At 40.6% G+C, this 21940-nt stretch overlaps 1 protein-coding gene and 1 long non-coding RNA gene across 13 annotated transcripts in view; one reads left to right on the plus strand and one right to left on the minus strand.

Moving 5' to 3' along the window:
* mybpc1 (myosin binding protein C1) overlaps positions 1-21940 on the minus strand; it is a 45560-nt gene that overhangs the window by 3236 nt on the left and 20384 nt on the right. For 9 of the 12 annotated variants that reach the window (XM_047389144.1, XM_047389141.1, XM_047389140.1 and 6 more), the window contains 19 exons: positions 21758-21890; positions 19251-19259; positions 17974-18098; positions 17783-17888; positions 15298-15464; positions 15046-15211; positions 14731-14837; positions 14503-14639; positions 12933-13092; positions 12745-12849; positions 12474-12662; positions 10747-10881; positions 10490-10657; positions 10307-10395; positions 10035-10230; positions 9775-9914; positions 9527-9686; positions 8089-8225; positions 7404-7590 (listed from right to left, as the gene is read on the minus strand). In XM_047389144.1, coding sequence (XP_047245100.1) covers positions 7404-7590; positions 8089-8225; positions 9527-9686; positions 9775-9914; positions 10035-10230; positions 10307-10395; positions 10490-10657; positions 10747-10881; positions 12474-12662; positions 12745-12849; positions 12933-13092; positions 14503-14639; positions 14731-14837; positions 15046-15211; positions 15298-15464; positions 17783-17888; positions 17974-18098; positions 19251-19259; positions 21758-21890 — 2616 coding nt within the window. Of the gene's footprint in view, positions 1-1082; positions 1129-7403; positions 7591-8088; positions 8226-9526; positions 9687-9774; positions 9915-10034; positions 10231-10306; positions 10396-10489; positions 10658-10746; positions 10882-12473; positions 12663-12744; positions 12850-12932; positions 13093-14502; positions 14640-14730; positions 14838-15045; positions 15212-15297; positions 15465-17782; positions 17889-17973; positions 18099-19250; positions 19260-21757; positions 21891-21940 lie in introns of all 12 variants that reach the window. The other 3 variants (XM_047389134.1, XM_047389132.1, XM_047389138.1) reach the window with 2 other exon arrangements.
* LOC124882678 lies at positions 19274-21861 on the plus strand. Its single transcript, XR_007041957.1, has 3 exons — positions 19274-20025; positions 20112-20289; positions 21802-21861. It is a non-coding gene; the product is annotated as an uncharacterized LOC124882678 (long non-coding RNA).

Here is a 21940-nt window from a genome sequence, read left to right on the forward strand (position 1 = left end):
TTGAACTGGCAATTTTTTTACTCCAGCAACATATTTTATTCAACAACCATGCACAATCCAAGGTCCACAATTCTGCAAAATCCAGATTCATAAATGACATAATTATCAATTAAATGTGCTTCCATGAAGCTAGACCTTTTTGTGATCTTTAAAAGTGGTTTTAATCAAGTTTTGTCAAGTCCTTGTATTTTACTGGGACAGCATAATGTACAGGCTGAGCCTTAATCTCTAGATTAAAACTGGTTCTTCGCTCAGTTCTCTGTTTATATGTCGACCAGACACTGACTCGTCTCATGACGTCTGAGGCCTTTTTTTGCCTAATACATCGATAGGTCAAAGTTAACCCTTGTGTGGTATTTGGGTCTGTGGGACCCATTTTCATTATTTACTGAAGGAAAAATGATACAATTAATGTAAATTAATTGTAAATTTGTTTCCACTCATATCATGATTTTAATTAAGTGTTTGATTGTGAGGGATTAAAAATCACAAAATGCAACGGGTCCACCAGACCCAGAAACATTGGCTGAGTAAAAACAATATGAACACCACACAAGGGTTAATCAAACAAAAAGAAAACCCTGTAGAAATATTCAGGTTCCTGGCTGAAATTTTGTTAAAACAGCAGCCAAGGTTCAACAGAAAAACACTGAAAGAAGTCTGAAACTTTAAGAAGGCCTGCAGAGGTTTGATCAAGGGATTACACTCAAGTCTAGCTCATTGGAAGCAAATCACAAAGAACTGAGAGATGACTCAAGAGTTTTGCATAGTACAATGTGACCTGATTTACTGGACTGAGATAGAAGAAAAATTTACTCACCTTGTCCTTGTCACAGCTTATACGAGAAATATTACAACACAGCTAACAATTTAAAAGCAGAACTCAGTAAACGTATTCAAAACTGAGATATTTAAGTAAGCCATATTCTGATTCCACTAGCAAAAGCTGGCATAAAATGTCCTTTACTGGTTTCTGCCTTCATAAGGACCTCCAATTGAGAGAGGCAAGGTTACACAGGCTGGCCATAAGATTCACAACGAGTGAAATAAGCTTCATATGCTGAAACCATATGAAAGCTTACCTTATCTTTTATATGAGAACATACATTCACAATTCTTGAGTTTGGACTGGGGGAGAAAGAAGAGAAGAGGGGTTAACTCATTTACATGGAGTTATATGTGTGCAGCAGGGAATACAGCTGGGTTATTACTGAACTATTTATATGAGAGTTAACAGAACAAAGAGACACTGGAATCTGAGGAGTATAGTTTAAGATGGAGACATGAATTAATAAAATACAAGAACATCATTGGTGTGTGCGCTGATGTATTGTGCTTTGATGAACAGAATGACTGGAAGGGCAGGATTGGAAAAAGACACATAAAGGACGACATTGTGTGGTGATGACATATCACCAGATATATTATTTGCACTGCACATACTTGAACGTATTATTAATATCAGGACCAGGTTGCACCAGATGCTTATAAATTCAAACATGGCCTGGCATGTAATCTAAAGCTTTGTATGCCTGCTGGGATTCAGACAAGCCTGATCTATGAATCCTGTCTTTAGAAAAGTGAACATGGCAATTAACGTTTTTTCAATGACTTGAGTTTTTTAGGTACTCATTCAGGGATAAGTGTGTCTCTCTATTAAATCTAGTGCTGCTGGGGGACCTAAAGGGATCATGGACTGGGTCAGATCCCAATACTTGAGCATCCCAATAGTTTCTTTGAATTTGGTAAAGGAGCCTGGATTTCTAGGCCTTGAAAAGGAGAAATCTTCAGATGCATGCTTAGAAATGAATCCCATACATAGACTCATAAATGTTTGTTTTTCTTGTCAGAATACTTTTACCAACCCCTCTAAAAAACTTTTTAGACCTTTATTTTTTTAACTCTATTTCACAGAGCACTTATGAAAGCAAGCAAACCATGTGGACAGCTTCAGTGACAACAGGTGCAGATGCAGCAGCCATTTGCTGTGAATGCAGGAAGATCACTTTCTCTGTTTGGTTTGCTGGATAGTCTGGTTGCATTTCTACCCGAAGTAAATCGCACCAGGGTTCACTAGCAAGCTAATGGAGGAGCTTTGGTGGGAAGGCACCCTGAGTCAGTCATCTATCCATCGTCTTCAGTTTATCATTGCTCGGGCAACAGTTTCCGTAGGGAATCCTAGACATCCCTCTCCTCAGTGACCAGGTTATTCCCATCCCAGAAAAGAAATATACTCCCTTGCTGGGTCTGCCCCTGTTAGTGGGATGTGTCCATAAAGCCTTCAAAGGGAGGTGCCCGGGAAGATTCTTAGCCATATGCCCGAGCCACATCAAGACACCCCTTTTGATGCAGAGGAGCATCAGTTTGACTTCAAGCTCCCCCAGATGAAAAAACTCCTCACTATAGCTTTACAGAAAAAGCTAATTTCAGTTGCTTCTATCCAGGATCTTGTTCTTATGGATATGATGCAAATTTCCTGAAAATAGGTGAAGTTCGGAGCGCTGACAAGCCAACCTTTTATTATTAGATCATCACTTTCTTCACCACAACAAACCAGAGCAGCAGATATTATTGCAAATGAGGCCCATTCCATTCTAACATCACATCTAAACAAAACAACAAGATTGTTTAATAATTCATTTTGAGGCAAAGAATAACCCTTGACTCAGAGGGAGCAGTCCTATTTTTATGGTTGAAAACCATTGCCTTAGAATTAGAGGAACTGAATCTCATCCCAGGTTGCCAAACAAAACATCCTACCTTTACACAACTAAACCTTGAGATCCTTCCATGAACACCACCAACAGGATTGGTAAACATGGACACCCCTGGCTGACTCCAGCTTGCACTGGGATAAACAGCTTTTGGTTTGGATTTACAAGGAGTCTGATAAGATGGCCCTTAAATGCCTTGATGGAGATGGTCATAAGCCTTCTCCAGACCTACAAAACACTTGTGGACCGGACAACCAAATTCCCAGCTATGCTGCGAGTGTAGAGATATGGTCCACTGTTCCATGCCCATGATAAAAAGGCGCACTGCTACTTCTGAATCTGAAGTTGAAAGTCAGTCCTTTCCAACACCCTAAAGTAAGGTTTCTCAGGGAGGCAGATAAATGTCATCCCTTGATCCCTTAACACTTAAAAAGTAAAAAATAATTGCAAAAATAGCAGTTTGATGCATAATATTGTACTTTGTTTGGTATCATTATTGATTGTTGCGGTGGTGGGCAGGTGCTGGTCAGCTCATCCTTTTATTTTGTACTTTTGGAGTTTTGGTCTTTTCTTTCTCGTCTTTTTGGGCATGAAAAACAGCAATCCCACTTGACGTCCCGTACCACCCATGCATCAATTTATATTCTCCTTGAGACATTTTTATACTCACTTTGAAAACCAATGGTTTAAAGTGATTTTTTGTGATTTCACTCTAAAAAGTACCATCCAGCAGACGGAGGTCCATCAGTGTTTTTTTGTTTGATCAGAGATGGAAATTTGTGATGTTTAATTGGAGCTGATGGGTCTAAATAGGAATCACAATAAATACAATCGGGTTGAAATAAAACCTGTTATTGGTGAGAGATTTTTTATGTTTACCTCTATAATTCTTTAAATTACCTAACTAGCAAGAGAAATAAATTGTTACGTTATGGATAAATACATGGTTACATATGCAGTTTGGTAGGGATTAAATGGAAATGGTTGGTTATGAAATACAGGGAAGGGGGAAATGACCCGGATTGACCTACACATCTTGAGCATGTAGAAGAAAACAGTGACAATGGATTGCTTATCATCTTCTTAAAGAAGTATTCCGCCTTGGAATCTTCTAACTTGTACTTTAATTAAAAACCTACAAATGGGCCAGGCATGGGCACAGGTGAATGGGTAAATACAAAATAGGATGTAGCTTTGTACACTGTCTTCTGCTGACTGACTGCTGGAGATAGCCACCTGCGTCCTTGCAACTCTGCATAGTATTGAAACCATATAGAGAATGGATGTAAGGAAAACCTTTTTCTAAAATTGGACAACACATACCTGGCATAAAATATAAATTATGTGTTTGTAGAATTTTTGACATTGAAAAGTTTGCCTAATTTAATAGTAAATTACTATATTTTTTTAACTTGTTTTTAAAATAAATCGCCACTATTTTATACATAGACACAATCTTTCCACAAATTAGTCCACAAATGGCATTACTAACAAAACTAATCTTACTGTATAATCTGAATGATTGCCAAAAAGTAAGCTTAAAAGGAAACTTACAGCTTTAAATACAAGCAATCTTCCAATAATCCTGGACTTCATGACTGAATAATATTCCCCTCGTACTCGTCCTCGTCGTCTTCCACTTTATTCGGGACCGGGTCACGGGGGCAGCAGACTCAGCAGAGACACCCAGATGTCTCTCTCCTCAGACACCTCCTCCAGCTCCTCCGGGGGGAGCCCAAGGCGTTCCCAGGCCAGCTGAGAGACATAGTCCCTACAGCGTGTCCTGGGCCGTCCCTTGGGCCTCCTCCCGGTGGGACGTGCCTGGAACACCTCCCGTGGAAGGCGTCCAGGAGGCATCAGATATAGATGCCCGAGCCACCTCAACTCGATGTGGAGGAGCAGCAGCTCTACTCCAAGCCCCTCCCGGATGCCCGAGCTCCTCCTCCTATCTCTAAGGGAGTGCTCGGCCACCCTACGGAGGACGCTCATTTCAGCCACTTGTATCTGGAATCTCGTTCTTTCGGTCATGACCCAAAGTTCATGGCCATAGGTGAGGGTAGGAACGTAGACTGACTCTCTTCACCACAATGGACCGGCACAGCGCCCCCATTACTGCGGCAGCCCCACCGATCCGTCTTTCGATCTCCCGCTCCAATCTTCCCTCACTTGTGAACAAGACCCCGAGACACTTGAACTCCTCCACTTGGGGCAGGAACTCCCCTCCAACCTGAAGACGACAAGCCACCCTTTTTCGGTCGAGAACCATGGCCTCGGACTTGAAGGAGCTGATCTTCATCCCAGCCACTTCACACTCGGCTGCGAACTGCCCCAGCGCATGCTGTAGGTCTTGGCTAGATGGGGCCAGCAGGACCACGTCATCTGCAAAAAGAACAGACGAAATCCACTGGTCCTCAAACGAGACCCCCTCCGGCCCTTGGCTGCGCCTAGAAATCCTGTCCATAAAAGAACAGGACGTTCTTATGAAGAGGGACCACCACCCCAGTCTGCCAGTCCAGAGGCACTGTCCTTGACCGCCAGGCAATGTTGAAGAGGCGTGTCAACCATGACAGCTCTACAACATCCAGAGACTTGAGGTACTCAGGGCGGATCTAGTCCACCCCCGAAGCCCTGCCACCATGGAGCTTTTTAACCACCTCGGTGACTTCAGCCTGGGTGATGAAAGAGTCTAACACCAACGCCTAACATCTAACGCCTTTGTTTCCACCAGGGAATGCGTGATGGCAGGATTGAGGAGATCCTTGAAGTACTCCTTCCACCGTCCGATAATGTCCTCAGTCGATGTAAGCAGCCTCTCACCCCCACTGTAAACAGTGTTGGCGAAGCACTGCTTCCCCCTCCTGAGGCACTGGATGGTTTGCCAGAATCACTTCGAGGCCAACCAGTAGTCCTTCTCCATGGCCTCACCGAACTCCTCCCAGATCCAGGTTTTTGCCTCTGCCACAGCCCGGGCCGCAGCACGCTTGGCCTCACGGTACCCGTCAGCCGCCTCAGGAGTCCCACAAGCCAACCACAGCCAATAGGACTCCTTCTTCAGCTTGACAGCATCCTTTACTGCCGGTGTCCACCACCGGGCTCGGGGATTGCCGCCGCGACAGGCACCGCAGACCTCATGGCCGCAGCTACGGGCGGCAGCATCGACAATAGATGCGGAGAACATGGTCCACTCGGACTCTATGTCTCCAACATCCCCCGGAATCTGGTCAAAGCTCTCCTGGAGGTGGGAGTTGAATACTTCCCTAACTGAGGGCTCTGCCAGGTGTTCCCCGCAGACCCTCACTATGTGCTTGGGCCTGCCAAGTCTGTCCGGCTTTCTCCTCTTCCAGCGGATCCAACTCACCACCAGGTGGTGATCAGTGGACAGCTCAGCCCCTCTCTTCACCCGAGTGTCCAAAACATCCTACAAAGTCGATCATCAACCTCCTGCATAGGGTGTCCTGGTGCCAAGTGCACTGATGGACACCCTTATGCTTGAACATGGTGTTCATTATGGACAATCCATGAATAGCACAGAAGTCCAAAAACGAAACACCACTCGGATTCAGATTGGGGAGGCCATTACACCTGATCACGCCTCTCCAGGTGTCACTGTCGTTTCCCACGTGGGCGTTGAAGTCCCCCAGCAGAATAATGGAGTCCCCGGGAGGGGTAATGTCCAGCACCCTCAACAGGGACGCCAAGAAGGCTGGGTACTCCGCACTACCCGACAATTTCAAGTCGATATCTCTCGACCTCCTGCACAGGCTCCTTCCCCCCCAGTGAGGTGACATTCCACGTCCCTAGAGCCAGCCTAAGCATCTGGGGATCAAGCTGCCGAGGTCTCCACCTTCGTCCGCCGCCCAATCCTCTTTGCACGGGCCCCTCACGGTTCCCCCTGCAGGTGGTGGGCCCACTGGGGGATGGCCTCGCGTCTCTCCTTTGGGCTTGGCCCGGCCGGGTCCTGCGAGGAGCCACCAGGCGCTCTCCGACGGGTCCCGACCCCAGGCCTGGGTCCCAAGTGGGACCCCAGCTCTGCCGTACCGGGCGACGTCACGTGCCTCGATTGTGTGGTCCTCATGAGGGTGTCTTGAACCACTCTTTGTCTGACCCATCACCTAGAGCCTGTTTGCCATGGGAGACCCTACCAGGGGCATTTAAGCCCCAGACAACATAGCCTCTAGGATCATTCGAGCACTCAAACCCCTCCACCACATTAAGGTGGCGGTTCAATAGGCCCAAGGTAGGCATATTCAGATTGTCTACATATTCAACTTATAGTCACATGTTTTTTCATGAATATGTATGTTGAGTATTAAATTGCAACCCAGCCTTCCCTAAATTACCACAGGCTAGTCCTAAAAATGTTTGAATTCAAAAAAGTTATGAATTTATAAACAAATGGTGCAACCCAGTCGAGGTACTTACGTTTCCACCTGGTATTGTCCGTTTGGTAGACTGCTATGATGTCTTGGCAGAGTTGGTTTCCCAAAAGATGCCTTGCCTCTTTACAGCCATTACAGACTAATGGTTATGACAATAAAATATTTACTGGCTTGTCTTCCCACAATAAAGAGGCGAAGGTCTTAATGGTATATACCTAATTTTTCTTTTACTTACAAGAAGAAAATAAAGAGGTAAAAATGGGAAACCAAACCCATAAACCTAAATACACACCTCCTGGTCCATACTGACCTTTGACCTCCAGCTTGCACTCCACCTGGGCCTCCCCCAGGTCGTTGATGGCCTTGCAAGTGTACATGCCACCATCATAGGGACTGGGCTTCCTGATCTCCAGTGTGCAGACTCCTTGGTTGCTGAACATCCGGTAGCGAGGGTCACCGATGATGGTCATCTTATTCTTCATCCAAATGACCTTTGGCTGCAGGAAGAAAAAGGGATATCAGCAGAACTACAAACTTAGATATATTTGTTGTGTCTGACAGGCATTGGAAATGCTATACTCGCTACTTTTATAGTTACATACCCCAGTGACATTTGAAAATAAAAGATGCACAGTTCTTTGTTTTTTGTATGGAAGCTTGTTTATTTATGCATTTTTTTAGTGTGATGGCAGATGTCAATGCCCGGGGTCACTTACTCTTAAATTAAAGATCCTCTTAGACTGATGGGCTAAAAAAAACGTTCCTAAATAAAGCACCTGTTCATAATAACTTAATTGTTGCCCTTATGTTAGTATTTCATACTTAATTCATAAAAGAGATCCTGAAAGAAAAGGCAATTTAAAAACCATTTCTGCCATTCAGGTTGTAGATTATTATATTTATCATTTAGAGATAAAAGCAAAAGTTAAGTAAATAGTCTTCCACTTGGTACTACCATTGCATATAAACTTTTTACCTGTTGTTTTACCACCTACCCTCGGGTTGGCACGGACGCTGCAGTTCAGCGTAGTGTTGTAGCCGGCAACAGCAAAAGTGTTGATAAGTGGTTGAGTAAACTTTGGAGCCTCCTTGAAGTCGTGGTCACTGTACTCGGGTATTTTCATCTGCAAGCCTGTGGGGGTAAGGGTAAAGGAATGGGGTCGTGCATGATACTGACGCTGAGCGGTATCATGTGGGGAATTCCCTATGTAATGAGGGTAGGACAGTGTATTTTTTATTCATCACCAGTTCAGACTAAGACACCAGCACTAAAGGGCCTGTCAGTCATACCTAAAACCCTGTGAGATTTAAAAGTGAGGGTGTTAATCAGACTCACTTGAGGGTGGAAAAGGTCACTGACAGTACCTTTGGAGAATGCAGCTATGGAGACACAGCCAAGAAAAGGAAAAACAACTTCCTTTATAATAACCACATTATTCCAACTCAACCTAGATTTCCATTAAAGTAAATATATATATATATATATATATATATATATATATATATATATATATATATATATTGTGAATTTATAAACTAGGCAATATAAAATAAGTAAATGTGATTTGCTGAAATGTATTTTTGGTTCATCTTGACTTTTGAAGCATTTTCCTCCATCTTTATTAAGGGTCAGGAAGATCTCTTGTGTTGTAAAGGGAAACCATAGATGTAGTAAATATTTTTAAAGACAGTTTTTCCTTCAAGTCTCCGCCTGAAATGACATTTAAGTTATTTAAACTTCACAAATAGAAAATATGTGTAACATAAAATACAAAAAAATTATATTATTTAAATAAACAACTGGGCAAATAATGATTCATAATTTGTTCAGTCCAAGTTATTTCTCAGCTCTTTCTATTTATGTCTGCTACATAAAATGATATAATTCTGAATTTAAAAACATGTTTAAGAAATATGGCTGTCAAAAATACATTTTTTTGGCCATTTCTTAAAATAATAATACAGATATTTATTTTAAATAGCTTTTTTATAATTTATGTATCACGTTAATTAATTAATTAATTTATTTAAGCTTGTGGAAAAAAATTTTTTATTCTCAAGTGTTGCCCTTGAAAGCATTTCCTGCATTTTTAACCAAGGCCAGGAAAGGCAAGCATAAACAAACATTTTTAAATACATCCATATTTTCTCCTCAACAGATCAGCCTTAAACGCTGGACATATTATGAACATATTAAAAAATATCAAAAAATAAAATAAAATGGCTAATGTGCTATGTATTTGTATGTATTTGGCATAATTTGTTCTTTTTTGTATTTTACTGTTCTAAATGACTTCAAATTAAAGGCATCTACATTAATTAAACATGTATCTAAATAATATTATTCAAATTCACAAAACAAAAGTTGGTTATATTTATTACTTCATGGTCAGGTTATATACCCAATGATACTCTGCATTCACACCATTGTACCTTCTTTGACGATGAGAGCACTCTTTTTAGTCTGGGTGGCCAGTTCGCTCAGACCGCACATATTTTCTGAGAAGACCCTGAAGAAGTACTCATTCCCAACCACCAGTTCAGTGATGGTGATACAAGTGCGGTGGTAGTGGTCAATGCATGTGAACCATTCCTGTAAAACAGAGTAAAAGTTGTGTAAATATTTGATAAACATTTAGCTTGAGTTATAGATATGATTTATAGCTTGGATTTAGCACAACCATTGTCTTCTTGTCTGCTTTTTGAATGGTGTAGCCTGTTATTGGGGCATTTCCGTTGTCTTTGGGTGGGGTCCAAACGAGATTTACATTTCCTCCCCAAACATCCTCAATTATTACGCTTTGAGGAGGACCTGGTAGATCTTAAAATCAGAAAATAAATTTAAATTAATAGCTGTCATTACAATGAAAACAAATATGATTCATTTCTTCTAATATGATGTTTTTTGGATTATCTAATTTAAGATCATAAGGTCACTTACCCACAATCTGTATGTCAATAATAGCCGTGTCAACATGGTTTTCAACCTGCACTGTCATCTCATACTTCCCAGAGTGGCTTCGCTCCGCTTTACGGATAAAAATTATGCTATCACAGTCTGTGTTGCGGATGCTAACGTGGGAAGGTTCTACAGGATTGCCATCTTTGACCCAAGTAACCTTTGGCCGAGGTTTGCCCTATGCACATGTAGAGAAACCATAGGGAAGTATGCTATTCAGAGATGTGCTTCATTGAAGAAGTTTAGAGGTGTACCTGGAAAGGCACCACAAGGTTGACAGTTTCTCCAACTTTGCGAGTGTAAGTCTGTTTCAGGTGTCGTGGCACGCGGATCTTTGGTGGTTCTGCAGAGGAAGTTATGCTTATAAAATCATTGATGTTTGATCAGCTCATTTGTTGCAGTTATGGTTGAACACACACTACAGTCTTAGAACTCACCAACAACCTCTTTGACCAGGACAGAGTGCTGCAGAGTCCGTGGAGCACTGGCTCCAGCTTTGTTAATGGCTTTGACTCGAACTAAAATTTTACATCCTGGAGTTAGTCCAGTGATGGTATACTTAGTTTTCTCAGTCACCTCTTTGTTGGATACCACCCAGTCGTTACCTGTAGGTAAAAATAGTCCACTTTTACCAAAAGAATTCTAGAAATGTTTCATATCTAATAGACCTCAACGTTGATGAGGTTTGACTCACTTCCTTCAATGCAGTACTCCACTAAGTATCCATCCAGCCCTGCAGCCCCGATGGTTTCTGGAGGACGCCACTTTACAGTGACTGTGGTGTCCGTAACATCGTCCACCACCAGCATAGTGGGCTCACTGGTCACGGCTGTGTTGAAATAAATTATCTTAAATTCAGATGACTCACATTCTATATATATATATATATATATATATATATATATATATATATATATATATATATATATATATATATATATATATACATACATACATACATACAAGCACGTCAAGTGCTTGTATGCAACCAGTCTTTATGCCATAAATCATTAGTGTCTACTTCTGCTGTCCTATTCCTGTTTTCTGAATCACATTTAACCCCTGTTTAAAGTGTGACTGGCCTGATCTCGTAAACCTCTACAGATGCTTTCACAGCCATTATAAGGATGTATTAATTATCCTCTAAAGCTGCTGTATGTCTAGTGAAAGTCAAAGCCAGAATGCTTTGTATGATGGGTATTGGACTGAACAGCTATGTTGATGGGGTACCAAGAGCACATAACAGGCTCTGTATTAACTCAACATCAACATTTGTCAATATTACAAAACTGTTGTGAGATCAACTGAGTCCCCAGAACAGAACCAGCCTTCTTTATCAGCTTGTTGAGGTTTTTTAAGTCCCTGGCTCTGATGCTGCTTCCCCAGCAGATGATGGTAGAAGAGATCACACTCTCCACAACAGACTTATAGAAGATATGCAGCATCTTGCTGCAAACAACAAAGGATCTAAGCTTCCTCAAGAAGTACAGTCTGCTCTGTCCTTTCTTGTAGATGGCTTCACAGTTGCATCTCCACTCTAGTCTGTTGTCCAGGTGAACACCGAGGTATTTATACTCCTCCACCACCTCCACTTCTTCTGCCATGATATAAATAGTTTTTGACTTATTCCTGTTTCTCTTAAAATCTACAATCATCTCCTTTGTTTTAGTCACATTCAAGATGAGATGATTGTTTCCACACCATGCCACAAAGCAGTCCACCACCTTCCTGTACTCAGCTTCTTGTCCATCTCTGATCCACCCCACGACTGCAGAATCATCCGAGTATTTCTGCAGATGACAGGAGTCTGTCTTGTACTGGAAGTCTGAGGTGTACAGAGTGAAAAGGAATGGTGAGAGTACAGTCCCCTCTGGTGCTCCTGTGCTGCTGACTACCTGGTTAGACTCACAACCCTTCAGTCTCACAAACTGTGGTCTGTTTGTCAGGTAATCTTTGATGCAGGAGATTATTGAGGCCTCCACCTGAGTCTTCTGGAGTTTCTGACAAAGCAAATCAGGTTGGATGGTATTAAATGCACTGGAGAAATCAAAGAACATGATCCTCACAGTGCTGCTGGCTTTGTCCAGATGACAGTGGGTTTGTTGAAGCAGATGTATGATGGCATCTTCAACTCCAACTCCACAGCGATAAGCAAACTGAAGGGGGTCCTGATGGTTTACTGTTTGCTTACTCAGGTGGGCCAACAGGAGTCTCTCTAGGACCTTCATGATGTGAGATGTCAGGGCAACAGGTCTATAGTCATTGAGGACTGATGGGAGAGTTTTCTTTGGTACCGGAACAAGACAGGAGGTCCACAACACCGGATGTAAATGTAAAGGTGTATTTTTTTTTGCCATGCCAACTTGTTGGATGTAGAACTGACATTAATGATTGAATGTTGGAGTAACTTGACCTACTCACCAAGCGGAGTAAAGGCTTTGGACGGTTCACTCGGTTTGGAGACGCCAATGGCATTTACTGCAAAGATCCGAACTTCATATGGCACTCCTTCAATCATCTTCTTGGGTTCAAATGACGTTTCTTTGATCAAGTCAAAGTTCAACCTCATCCATCTAGAGCTCTGTTTCTTTTTTCTCTCAATAAAGTAGCCTTCATGGGAACCGACAGAAAGCTTGTCATTTCATAAACTTAATATTTAGGCTTGACAATTGGCTTGATATATTTTTTTTACCTAATATGGGTGAACCTCCATCATATTTGGGTGGTTCCCATGTCATAGAACACCAATCGCCACCCACAACTGGGACCAAAGGTGCCTCAGGGGGGTCAGGAATATCTGCAAGTGACAGATGATCACTTTACAAAACAACTAAATTTAACAAATCACCTTCTAATGTTTTCATATTTGCATTCTCTTACCAACAACCTTGATTTTGACACTGGCTGTGGCTTCTCCTGCCTCATTCTGCAAAACTATTTTGTAGTTTCCTGTGTCTTCACGCTCTGTGACTTCAATTGTCAGACTAGTCTGGTCACCGTAGGTTTCTGCGTGAACTCTGTGGCCTGAATCAAGAATCACCTAAAAAAGAAAATTAAAAAGAATAGCAGAAAGTCTGGTAAATATATTTAAGCACAAGTTTCTTCAAACAGTGCTTGTAGATAATGAAGACTGGGCAGAAAGGATCTGCTGTAGCGTTTTTTTGTTTTTTTTTACTTTAATATTTTGACTACATTTTGTTGTGTTTTTTTAATGCAGCTGAAGCTTGGCTTCAAGCATAAATTTGATCATATTACTTTTTGTTTTTCATATGTGTGTTTGAGTGGTGCTTTTAAGTCTTCATTAAACAAGTTTCAATTAAGTAATAATGGGATATTATTACACCAACTAAAAAGTAGTAGTTATGCTAAAAAAAACACAACATTTTGAGTAACTGACTAATTTGACAGAATTTGATCTTTAAAACTTTGTACAAAAAGAAATACAATTTGTTTGTTGTTTTTTTCTGTGTAACGGTGCTCCTTAGGAACAAATCTTAAACAGTTGAAAAGCCTGTTTACTTTCTTTTAAAGGGTGACACATTTCTAAGGAAAATTCATTTATGGGTTGAGCAGCAGCATGGGTTTTGGTCAGTTGCCAAATCCTCACTTTTCACGCAAAACATCTTTTGGTGGAGGCAGTGTAAATCTGTGGGGCAGCTTCTCATTCAATAGGACGAAGACTCTTGTCATCATAGGAGGCCATGTCAATGCAGAGAGATAATAAAATTAGGACCTAGAACCAGTGGCAATCATTTGTCTCCACTATTAAGGACTACACTCTATTCTCCGCGCTGTCAGTGCTCACCATGATATAGTGGGGTTTATGAAAGACTATCTTCAGGATTTGGAAGGGGAGAAGGTTGAATGGCCTGCCTGCAGTCCTGACCTCAACCCCATTGAACCTGACCTCAACCCCATTGAACACTTGTGGAATCAGCTTGAGTGTGCTGTTTGCACTGGAGGGACCAACACAAGTACACTGGCTGACTTAAGACAAATGCTTGTTGAGGAATGGTATGCCATCCCACACCAGTGTGTGACCAAGCTGGTGATCAGAATGAGGAGAAGGTTTCAGGCTGTTATGGTTTTGTATGGTTTTCCTATGCCCTTCTGCGGCCCCTATTTATTACATGGATAAGATGCTAATATGTCTTGTGTCTTCAATCAAGTCAAAAGTCAGACTGTAAAGAATTTAGTTGCAGTAGTGTTGGTTGTGGTCATTTAATGGTAAGGATGTGGGTCTGTAATGTAGTCAGTAGAACTAATTTTCAAAGTTGGGTCTGGATTCCACTTGGGTTATGGGTCTTTCATCATAATACTTACAACAGATGTAAACAGTAGTCATATTTAACATTGTTTGCATTCTCAACTGGTGACCGTCAGATTCATAGGAATGCTGCTGTTATTTTATGGGTTGGAATCTGTATTAGATGACAATCAAGGAGCTCACCCTTTCTCCCTTCATCCAGACCACTCTAGGCGCTGGTTCTCCGCTGATGGGGATCTCTAAACGAAGTTTGTTTCCAGCCACTACTGTGACTGTGTTGTCTGGGAAGTTCAAGCTTTCCAGGTGTACTCTTGGAGGATCTGCAGAATTGTAATTGATTGCCATTGTTAGATCACAGCACAACTAAGACGTTATAAGAAAATATGAAGTGTTCTGGTTCACTTCATGTACCAATGATGTGGATTTTGGCAGTCAGGCTTTGTGAATATCCTTCAGGTACAAAAATGTAATCTCCAGCATCATGAAGGGAATTTGTTTCAATTTCCAGTCGGTGAACCCTTGAAAATTAAAAGCAATTTGTTAGAGTAAAAAACAAATCCCCCTGTAACAACACACCAGATTTCACAAATTCCATATTGTCTTCCTGAAAACTTTTTAAATGTCTTACATAATTTCAGTGTAGCATTTTTTATTTATACTTTTAAAAGTCTTAGAATTCCAGTCTGGATAAGTATAGAATTGAAATAGGAAACCTGGGAGGCATACTTAGCCCTGTGTATGATGTTAAGACGATCACTAGGCTGGATTAGCTGTCCGTTCCTGTACCAACGGCCTGGGACATTTCCTGGGAAGATTTCACAGTGTAGCTTTAAGGGTTGTCCTAGCATCACTGTCATGTCCTGCAGATCCTGGAACACCTTTAGAGGTTTTACTAACAAAAAGTACAGAGTTAGAATAGAAGTAATAGTTGTTAACAAGCATCTTAGAATTAGCAGAAAAAGAGAAGATGAAACCTACAGTCCACTTGAACATGAGCCTCTGAAGTGCCACCACTGGCCATGACAGAATATGTTCCAGTGTCTTCTTTGGTGGCATCGTCAATAACCAAGTAATGTTTGGTTCCTTCACACTTTACTCTGTACCTTGAGCGAACTCCTGTTGGGACTTCGACACCGTTTTTCATCCTGCCCAGATAATTCTATAGTCAGTTTTCTATACAGAGTGGTAACAACACAAATAATGCATTTCATTGTCTTTGTTTCTTTAACAACTGGGATAACAATCATATTAAAATCTGTGCGCGTTTGTGGACGGACGCTACCCAGTTGGCTGTGCCAGGAGCAAGTGTCACAAGTAATTTCTAAGGCAGATGACAATAGCAGGAAATTCCCAAATGTATTTACAGCGTGCACGGTAACTTGTGCCATGGTGAGCGGTCACACTGAGAAAGAGAAGAAATATGTGAAAAACTTGCCGTTGTCTGAATTTTCCGAGTCCCTATCTTGCAATGAACTGGCGGCGGAGCAACAAGCTTACCTGTCTTAAAATGACCTTTTTTTATCAGGTGCACTCAGCGAGTCAAGTTTTGAATTGTGCCTGTAGGCACTTCATTCAGGGTTCGCTGCTGGTGAGAAAATGGTTGCCAAATGCTAACGTTGTTGGTGCCTGTTTTTCAAATCGTTGTGCCCAGTAAACTTTGCTCTGCTGTGTTAAAGGTTGCACATGATGAGTCCAGGCCCTTAGGTGTGGGGAAGACATTTGACCGAGTCTTGAGACATTTTTTCTGGACGCTTTTTAAAAAAGATGATTCATCATCCATTAAGACGTGACATATTAGCCAGGCTCACTGCCAAGCCAAACCACGTTTTAAAGCTGTTCCCACTGAATTCAATTGTGCTAGCTTCTGAGCCATTTGAACACCTAATAATTGACCGTGTGGCCCGTTGCCTCGTTCAAGGGCTGGGTCATTCTATTTGCTTACAGGGATGTATCAAGTTACACGGTGAATTACACGGTGTCCAGCTGCCTGTCCCTTGTGTACAATAACTGATAGGGCGGTGGTGGGTGCACTTACCTAGTTAATTTCTGTGTTTGGAATTCCTAAAGTGATACAGTTAAACCGGGACACCAATTTTTCCATCACATTTGTTTAGTCAGGTCCTGGAACAGCTCAGAGTACGGCCCAGTAGAGCGACAGCATATCATCCAGAGAGTCAGCGGGTGTTAGAATGTTTTTATCAGTCATTGAAGTCTCTCCTGCGAGGTCACTCTACGGAGTTCAGGGGCAATCGGGAGGTAGGGTTGCCTTGGCTGATGTTTGCGACCCGGGAGATCACCCAGTAAAGCACAGGGTTTAGCCCAAATAAATTGGTTTTTGCACACACAGTGCAAAACAATGCAAGGGTCCTTTCGCCATGGTGGCAGACTGTTTAAAAGAGTCTGATCCACCAAAAAACTATGGTGGACTATGTAAATGGGTTTAGAAGACTTCCGTATTTGGCAAGGGAGTTGGTTCAAGAGAGAATGATTGCTGGGCAGGAAAAAAATGAAAGCACTATTTGATTGGCGCTCTGAGGTGCGCTCTTTTATGCCTGGTGATCAAGTGTTGGTCCTGGGTCTGATCATGTCCTCTCCCTTTTAAAGTAAATTCACTGATCCATATACAGGTCTTAAAAGGACTTCTGATAAAACAAAACAACAACAAACATTTAATCTCAATGCTGGAGCGAAGGAAAAAGACTCAATTGTGTCACATGAACTTGTTAAAACCATACAATTCCTGAGAAGTTGATTTACTTCAGTCGGGGTGTGAAGCTACATCTGCGTGTGCATTAAACAGGCTTACTAGGGTGGCCGAGAGTTTCAGCACCATGGACAGCACACTGTTGCCTATTGTGGGAGATGACAATGACGCTAGTACTTTGGACTGGACTATTACACACAGGCGCCTAACAAATTTGGTTGTTAAACCTGTTAAAATCCCCAAGAACAACGACGAGAGAGTCTAGGTGTTTGTTTTTTTCCAAGTCTGTTATTAGCTCAGCGAGCTGTTTTTCAGCTTCTGGGTTAGCTTCAGGTTCACACAGAGCTCTGTGCTCCAGTTGACTCAGAACAGCTAGCAGCCCGGCATTTGTAGTGCGCACTTTATATTTCAGATGGCATCAGATCAGCAGAAGTCCGAGTTTTCAGAGTTTAGAAGCAGCAGTTCATCATCTTTGTTAGCCATGGAGCAGACATTACCCAGGTGGATTGAGGGCAAAAATGTGCTGTGTCCCCGTTGCCGAACCTTCACGAACGCGCCTGCACGTTTACCTTGTCTGCATTTCTGGTAAATCGCATAGAGAGTGGTTAACTAAAAGCCAAGTTAAAAAATGGAGAAAACAAATGTCTGGAGAAGACTTTCTGTGTGTTTTTATTTTAGAAGAAGATTCCAAAATGCTTTCAAGCAATATAAAACACTGTATAGATATGCACATGACACATGGTAATGATATTTTCTTACCATTTAACTTGAGCACCTTCTTCTGATACCTCACACTCCAGCTCAATCCTCTCATTAACTGTAGTCTTCACAGGCTCAATGCCTTTAACAATCTTTATTGGTAGCTCTGATAGGAAACAGGTGAAGAAGAGACTGAAGATAGGTTTTATTACATGCTTATATATAAAAAATGAAAAGGATTTTCTGGATACCTTTGACAAAAAGCTCTGTGGTGCATTTCTCTTCCCCTGCAACTACAGAATAGGCTGCATCATCATTAGAGGTGCAATTGTTGATGACCATAATCCTTTGCGTGCCCTTATGTTCAAAAATATACCTGAATGAAAGGTCAAGAAGTTACATCACTGGCTCTCTGAAGAAGGAGCTTATAAATATGCACACCAATTCTGCATTTAAAAAAATTAATTACAGGGCATATATCATAACCTAAAGCCAGAAAACCTACAAATCTAGAAAATGTGAAACATAAACAAATCACGTTTGGTATTTCCACGGCCTTGCAATTATTTTTAAAAGTTAATAAGTAATTTTAAAGCTCGCTTCCTGAAAGAAAAAAAGCCTTTTGAGTGAGTCCTTGTAAAACAGGAAGGCACAACCAATAATAGATGATGATGTAGCATCTATAACTGCACTCTTAAACTCTGTCATGGTAATTAAAGACCTAAATGCTTTCCAGACAGAGAAAAACTGTTAATGAAAATATGTTGAATAGATGTGTGGCCACTTATTGGCTACATACAAAAAGGATGGAGTGAGCACTTTTGCTCCAATAACTGCTCTTTCCAAAAGATCCTACCCCCATGTCTAGTCACGGAAATTAGCTTTAGTTGGCATTGTTACTTATTCCTCTGTGTCTGAGCCAAATGAAGGAGAGTGTTCGACTGTAGTTTGATTGTACATCAGTATTTTAACTCTCCTTGCAGTAAAGTTGAAGTAAAGTTGCACAACCACAGCATGGCTTGCAAATAAAAAGTAGGCTGTTGAGGTAGAGACCCATCAAATAATTGCAGGACACCGGGCCTCGAGGACTGGAGTTTAACACCTGTGACCTCTATACTGCCAAATTGTACTGTTTCAAATCCCTCTATATGGTGTCGGTTTTGTTAAGTGTCCAAGCCAAGTCTCCAATTGTTAATGGTGTTACCTGGATCAACATAATCTTGCTCTTGCTTATTTACTTTGTTCGACACTCTTTTTAAACATAGTTCACCATTTCAGATATGGAAATGAATGTAACTAATGTGAACTACAAGCCTGAACACAACTGAATAGGAAAGGCTTTACTTAATTGATGTAGAAACTACACATCTTTCTTACTAACTAAAGATAAATGCTAAGGGTAAACATTTATGCCTAAAATTATGTTTCCTGCTGAAACAAAGGGTTGATACTACAGTCAGAGGCATTGGGCTTACCAAATTTACATGACATGAAGTAGAAGGAGAGTCGACAAGGTGGATGGACTTACTTCCTTTGACTAAAAGTCATCGGTGTAGCCAGAATAGGGCCGGATCACAGGAAGTAATTATGATGGTGGGGAGCACCACGGTATGAGAGACAGATGGAGCGGGGTAGAATGTGGTTGGTGACAGTATTAAAACAAACAAAAAAAGAGGATAGAAATGAAGATCTGTATAGAAAAATCTTCAGAACAGGGAGTCCTGAAGAAAATGGCAAAGGAGATCAAAACCAGAAAACAGCAATATCCTCCCAGATGGCTTTAACTTCAAATGGCTTTGGGCATAGTTTTATTTATTTTACAGATCAATTGTTTATTTTACCTTGCAACTGATTTTAATTCATATTTGGTTAAGTCTAGGCATCAACACCATGAGATTATATTAGGGCAACCCAACACATAGCTTTAGGAAGCAAGTTTATTTGACATTAATCCACGTTCTTAGATAAAAACTACATTATACCGTCTACCTTAAGCGCTCGGTGCGAATTACAGGGGGAAAAGGGATTTTGACCCACTTAATTAAGGCTTCGAGTATCCCAAAAAAGAGGAAAAGCAAAACGTTGTGAGGTATAAAACACCTATAAACACAATTTCATATATACAATCATAAATTTACACTAAGTGAAATAAAAGTGTGTTTTTTAGGAATCCAGACACCCCTTAAATTGGACCGTACCAATTCTGGACCTGTAGTACTTTTACCTCCCACCCCTGTCAATCAAACAGCCATAAAATGAACCACCTGTGTCCCTGCCGAACCGCAACAGTTAGCTGTTCAAAAGTAAGTAGATGAATAAATGTTTTAATTAGTTCACTTTTAAGTTTTCTCTTCAGGGTTACTTAATTACTCTGTGTTGTTTTCTTAAGTTACAGTTTTGGTTCATCATGTTAGCAAGCGGCTTTTGTTGGCCTTACTAACGGAAGTTAGTGTACGATCCATAGCTTCCGATTCTGCGACTGGACAGAGGGCTGCTACATTTTTAACTTCGAACCGGAAGCGTCAAATCAGAAGCTAACTTCAGAGTCTTGTTTACCATCTGAAAAGGTGCGACCTCATTTTAGGACATTTTGTAGTTGAATGCTTGATTAATAGTATTTCCTGAAATAGACCAAGGGAAACACATGCCAGGCCCAAAATACAATGTTTTCCTAAAAGTTCATTTTTACTGCTTTTACTGCTAATATTAAGACGTGATTAAGACGCTCACCGACTAATAACTATCAAATGAAAGAAAATGTGCAGCTGTTTTAAATAATTAAAAAAGAATAACCTCACTCGGGATCAAACCTTTAACAATTTTAATTTGTCTTAACTGTTTTCTTTCTAGATTTCTAGATTCTAGATTTAATTGTATAACATTTTTATTTATCTTTTACTGTAAATGAACAAAAATTTTAATAAACAAGTGAAGAACATTGTTTTTACCAGATTTATACATTCTGAAGAAAACAGTTGACAGATTAAATTATTGGTCCATCCCTTAACTGCTGGCGAGGAATAAATCTGTTATAGATTTTGATAGATGGTAACAGCTTCCTCTTTATCATATTGCCAAATGTTGAGATGGATTGTTTACATACAGTAATATATTTTAAGGTGGCAGAAAAATACCTTAGAAGTACAAACTTAAAAATGTTTTCTTTGCTCTTCTTACATTTACTACTAATTACTTATTTTCGTAAAGTTACAAAACTCTCAAAAGCAATTACTGTCATCATTATAACTACTACAATCTTGAAATTTTAAAAAAGCTTCAGTATTTAGGGAATTATAATAATCTGAAAAAAATAGAAATATTATATAAAACTTTTCCAAAGCCAGACTTGGTTAAAGACCTGTGAAGGAGGTACCACCTTTTTCCTTTACAGAGCAGGACATATACAACAGTTAATGGAAATTAAAGACATTATACAATGCACATGTACAATTTGATTGCACATTGTCCAAGTGATTCCTTATTATCCTTATGTGTGTATTTAAATATGTGTATTTATATATGTGGAAGAGTATATCTTTACACAAATTCATCTGGTCACATCTTAGAGCTCTGTACACTAAACGGGCTGCATAATGTGAAGTCAGTAAGAAGGAATGACTTGCACACTGCTTGCAGTGTGTGAAATTACTTGTAGGCTATTGTCACAAATTTGCCTCAAATCGCCACATTTTAAAAATACCCTCCCGTCATCTACTGGGCGGAAATATGCCAAATTTATCTAATTTGCATACAAATAAATAATTTAATTTAACAATCTAAATAAAATACGGTTTGAATTCATGTGTATATATAAATGTGTCTTTTTATATAATTGTAAATAAATTTAGGAAATAAAATAATGTGAACCATTGTGCATTATAGAGGTGACAAAATGAAAAAATACAAGTAAACCGATTCAAAAAATGCATTGCCCCAAATTAAAAGCATTTAACTTTTACTTAAATGCCTTTTTATTTGTGCTGTACTGAACGCAAATGTCAAGGAAGTTAACACAAGTGTAACATTGTTACTTACTTTGGAGAAGGCCTGATCTCCTGTCCATTCTTGTACCACTTTAGATCCACTGTGGGGTCCGCCAGATCAACAATCAAGCGAATTTTTCCACCTTTATCCACCTGGTACGCTGGGTCCAACCTCTTTGCAAAGGCTTGAAGTCACAGCAGTCGTCAGTCAAAATTATTTTCAATTTATTCATGT

Source organism: Girardinichthys multiradiatus, chromosome 17 (genome assembly GCF_021462225.1).
Source record: "Girardinichthys multiradiatus isolate DD_20200921_A chromosome 17, DD_fGirMul_XY1, whole genome shotgun sequence".
In the NCBI taxonomy this organism is placed as follows: Eukaryota; Metazoa; Chordata; class Actinopteri; order Cyprinodontiformes; family Goodeidae; genus Girardinichthys; species Girardinichthys multiradiatus.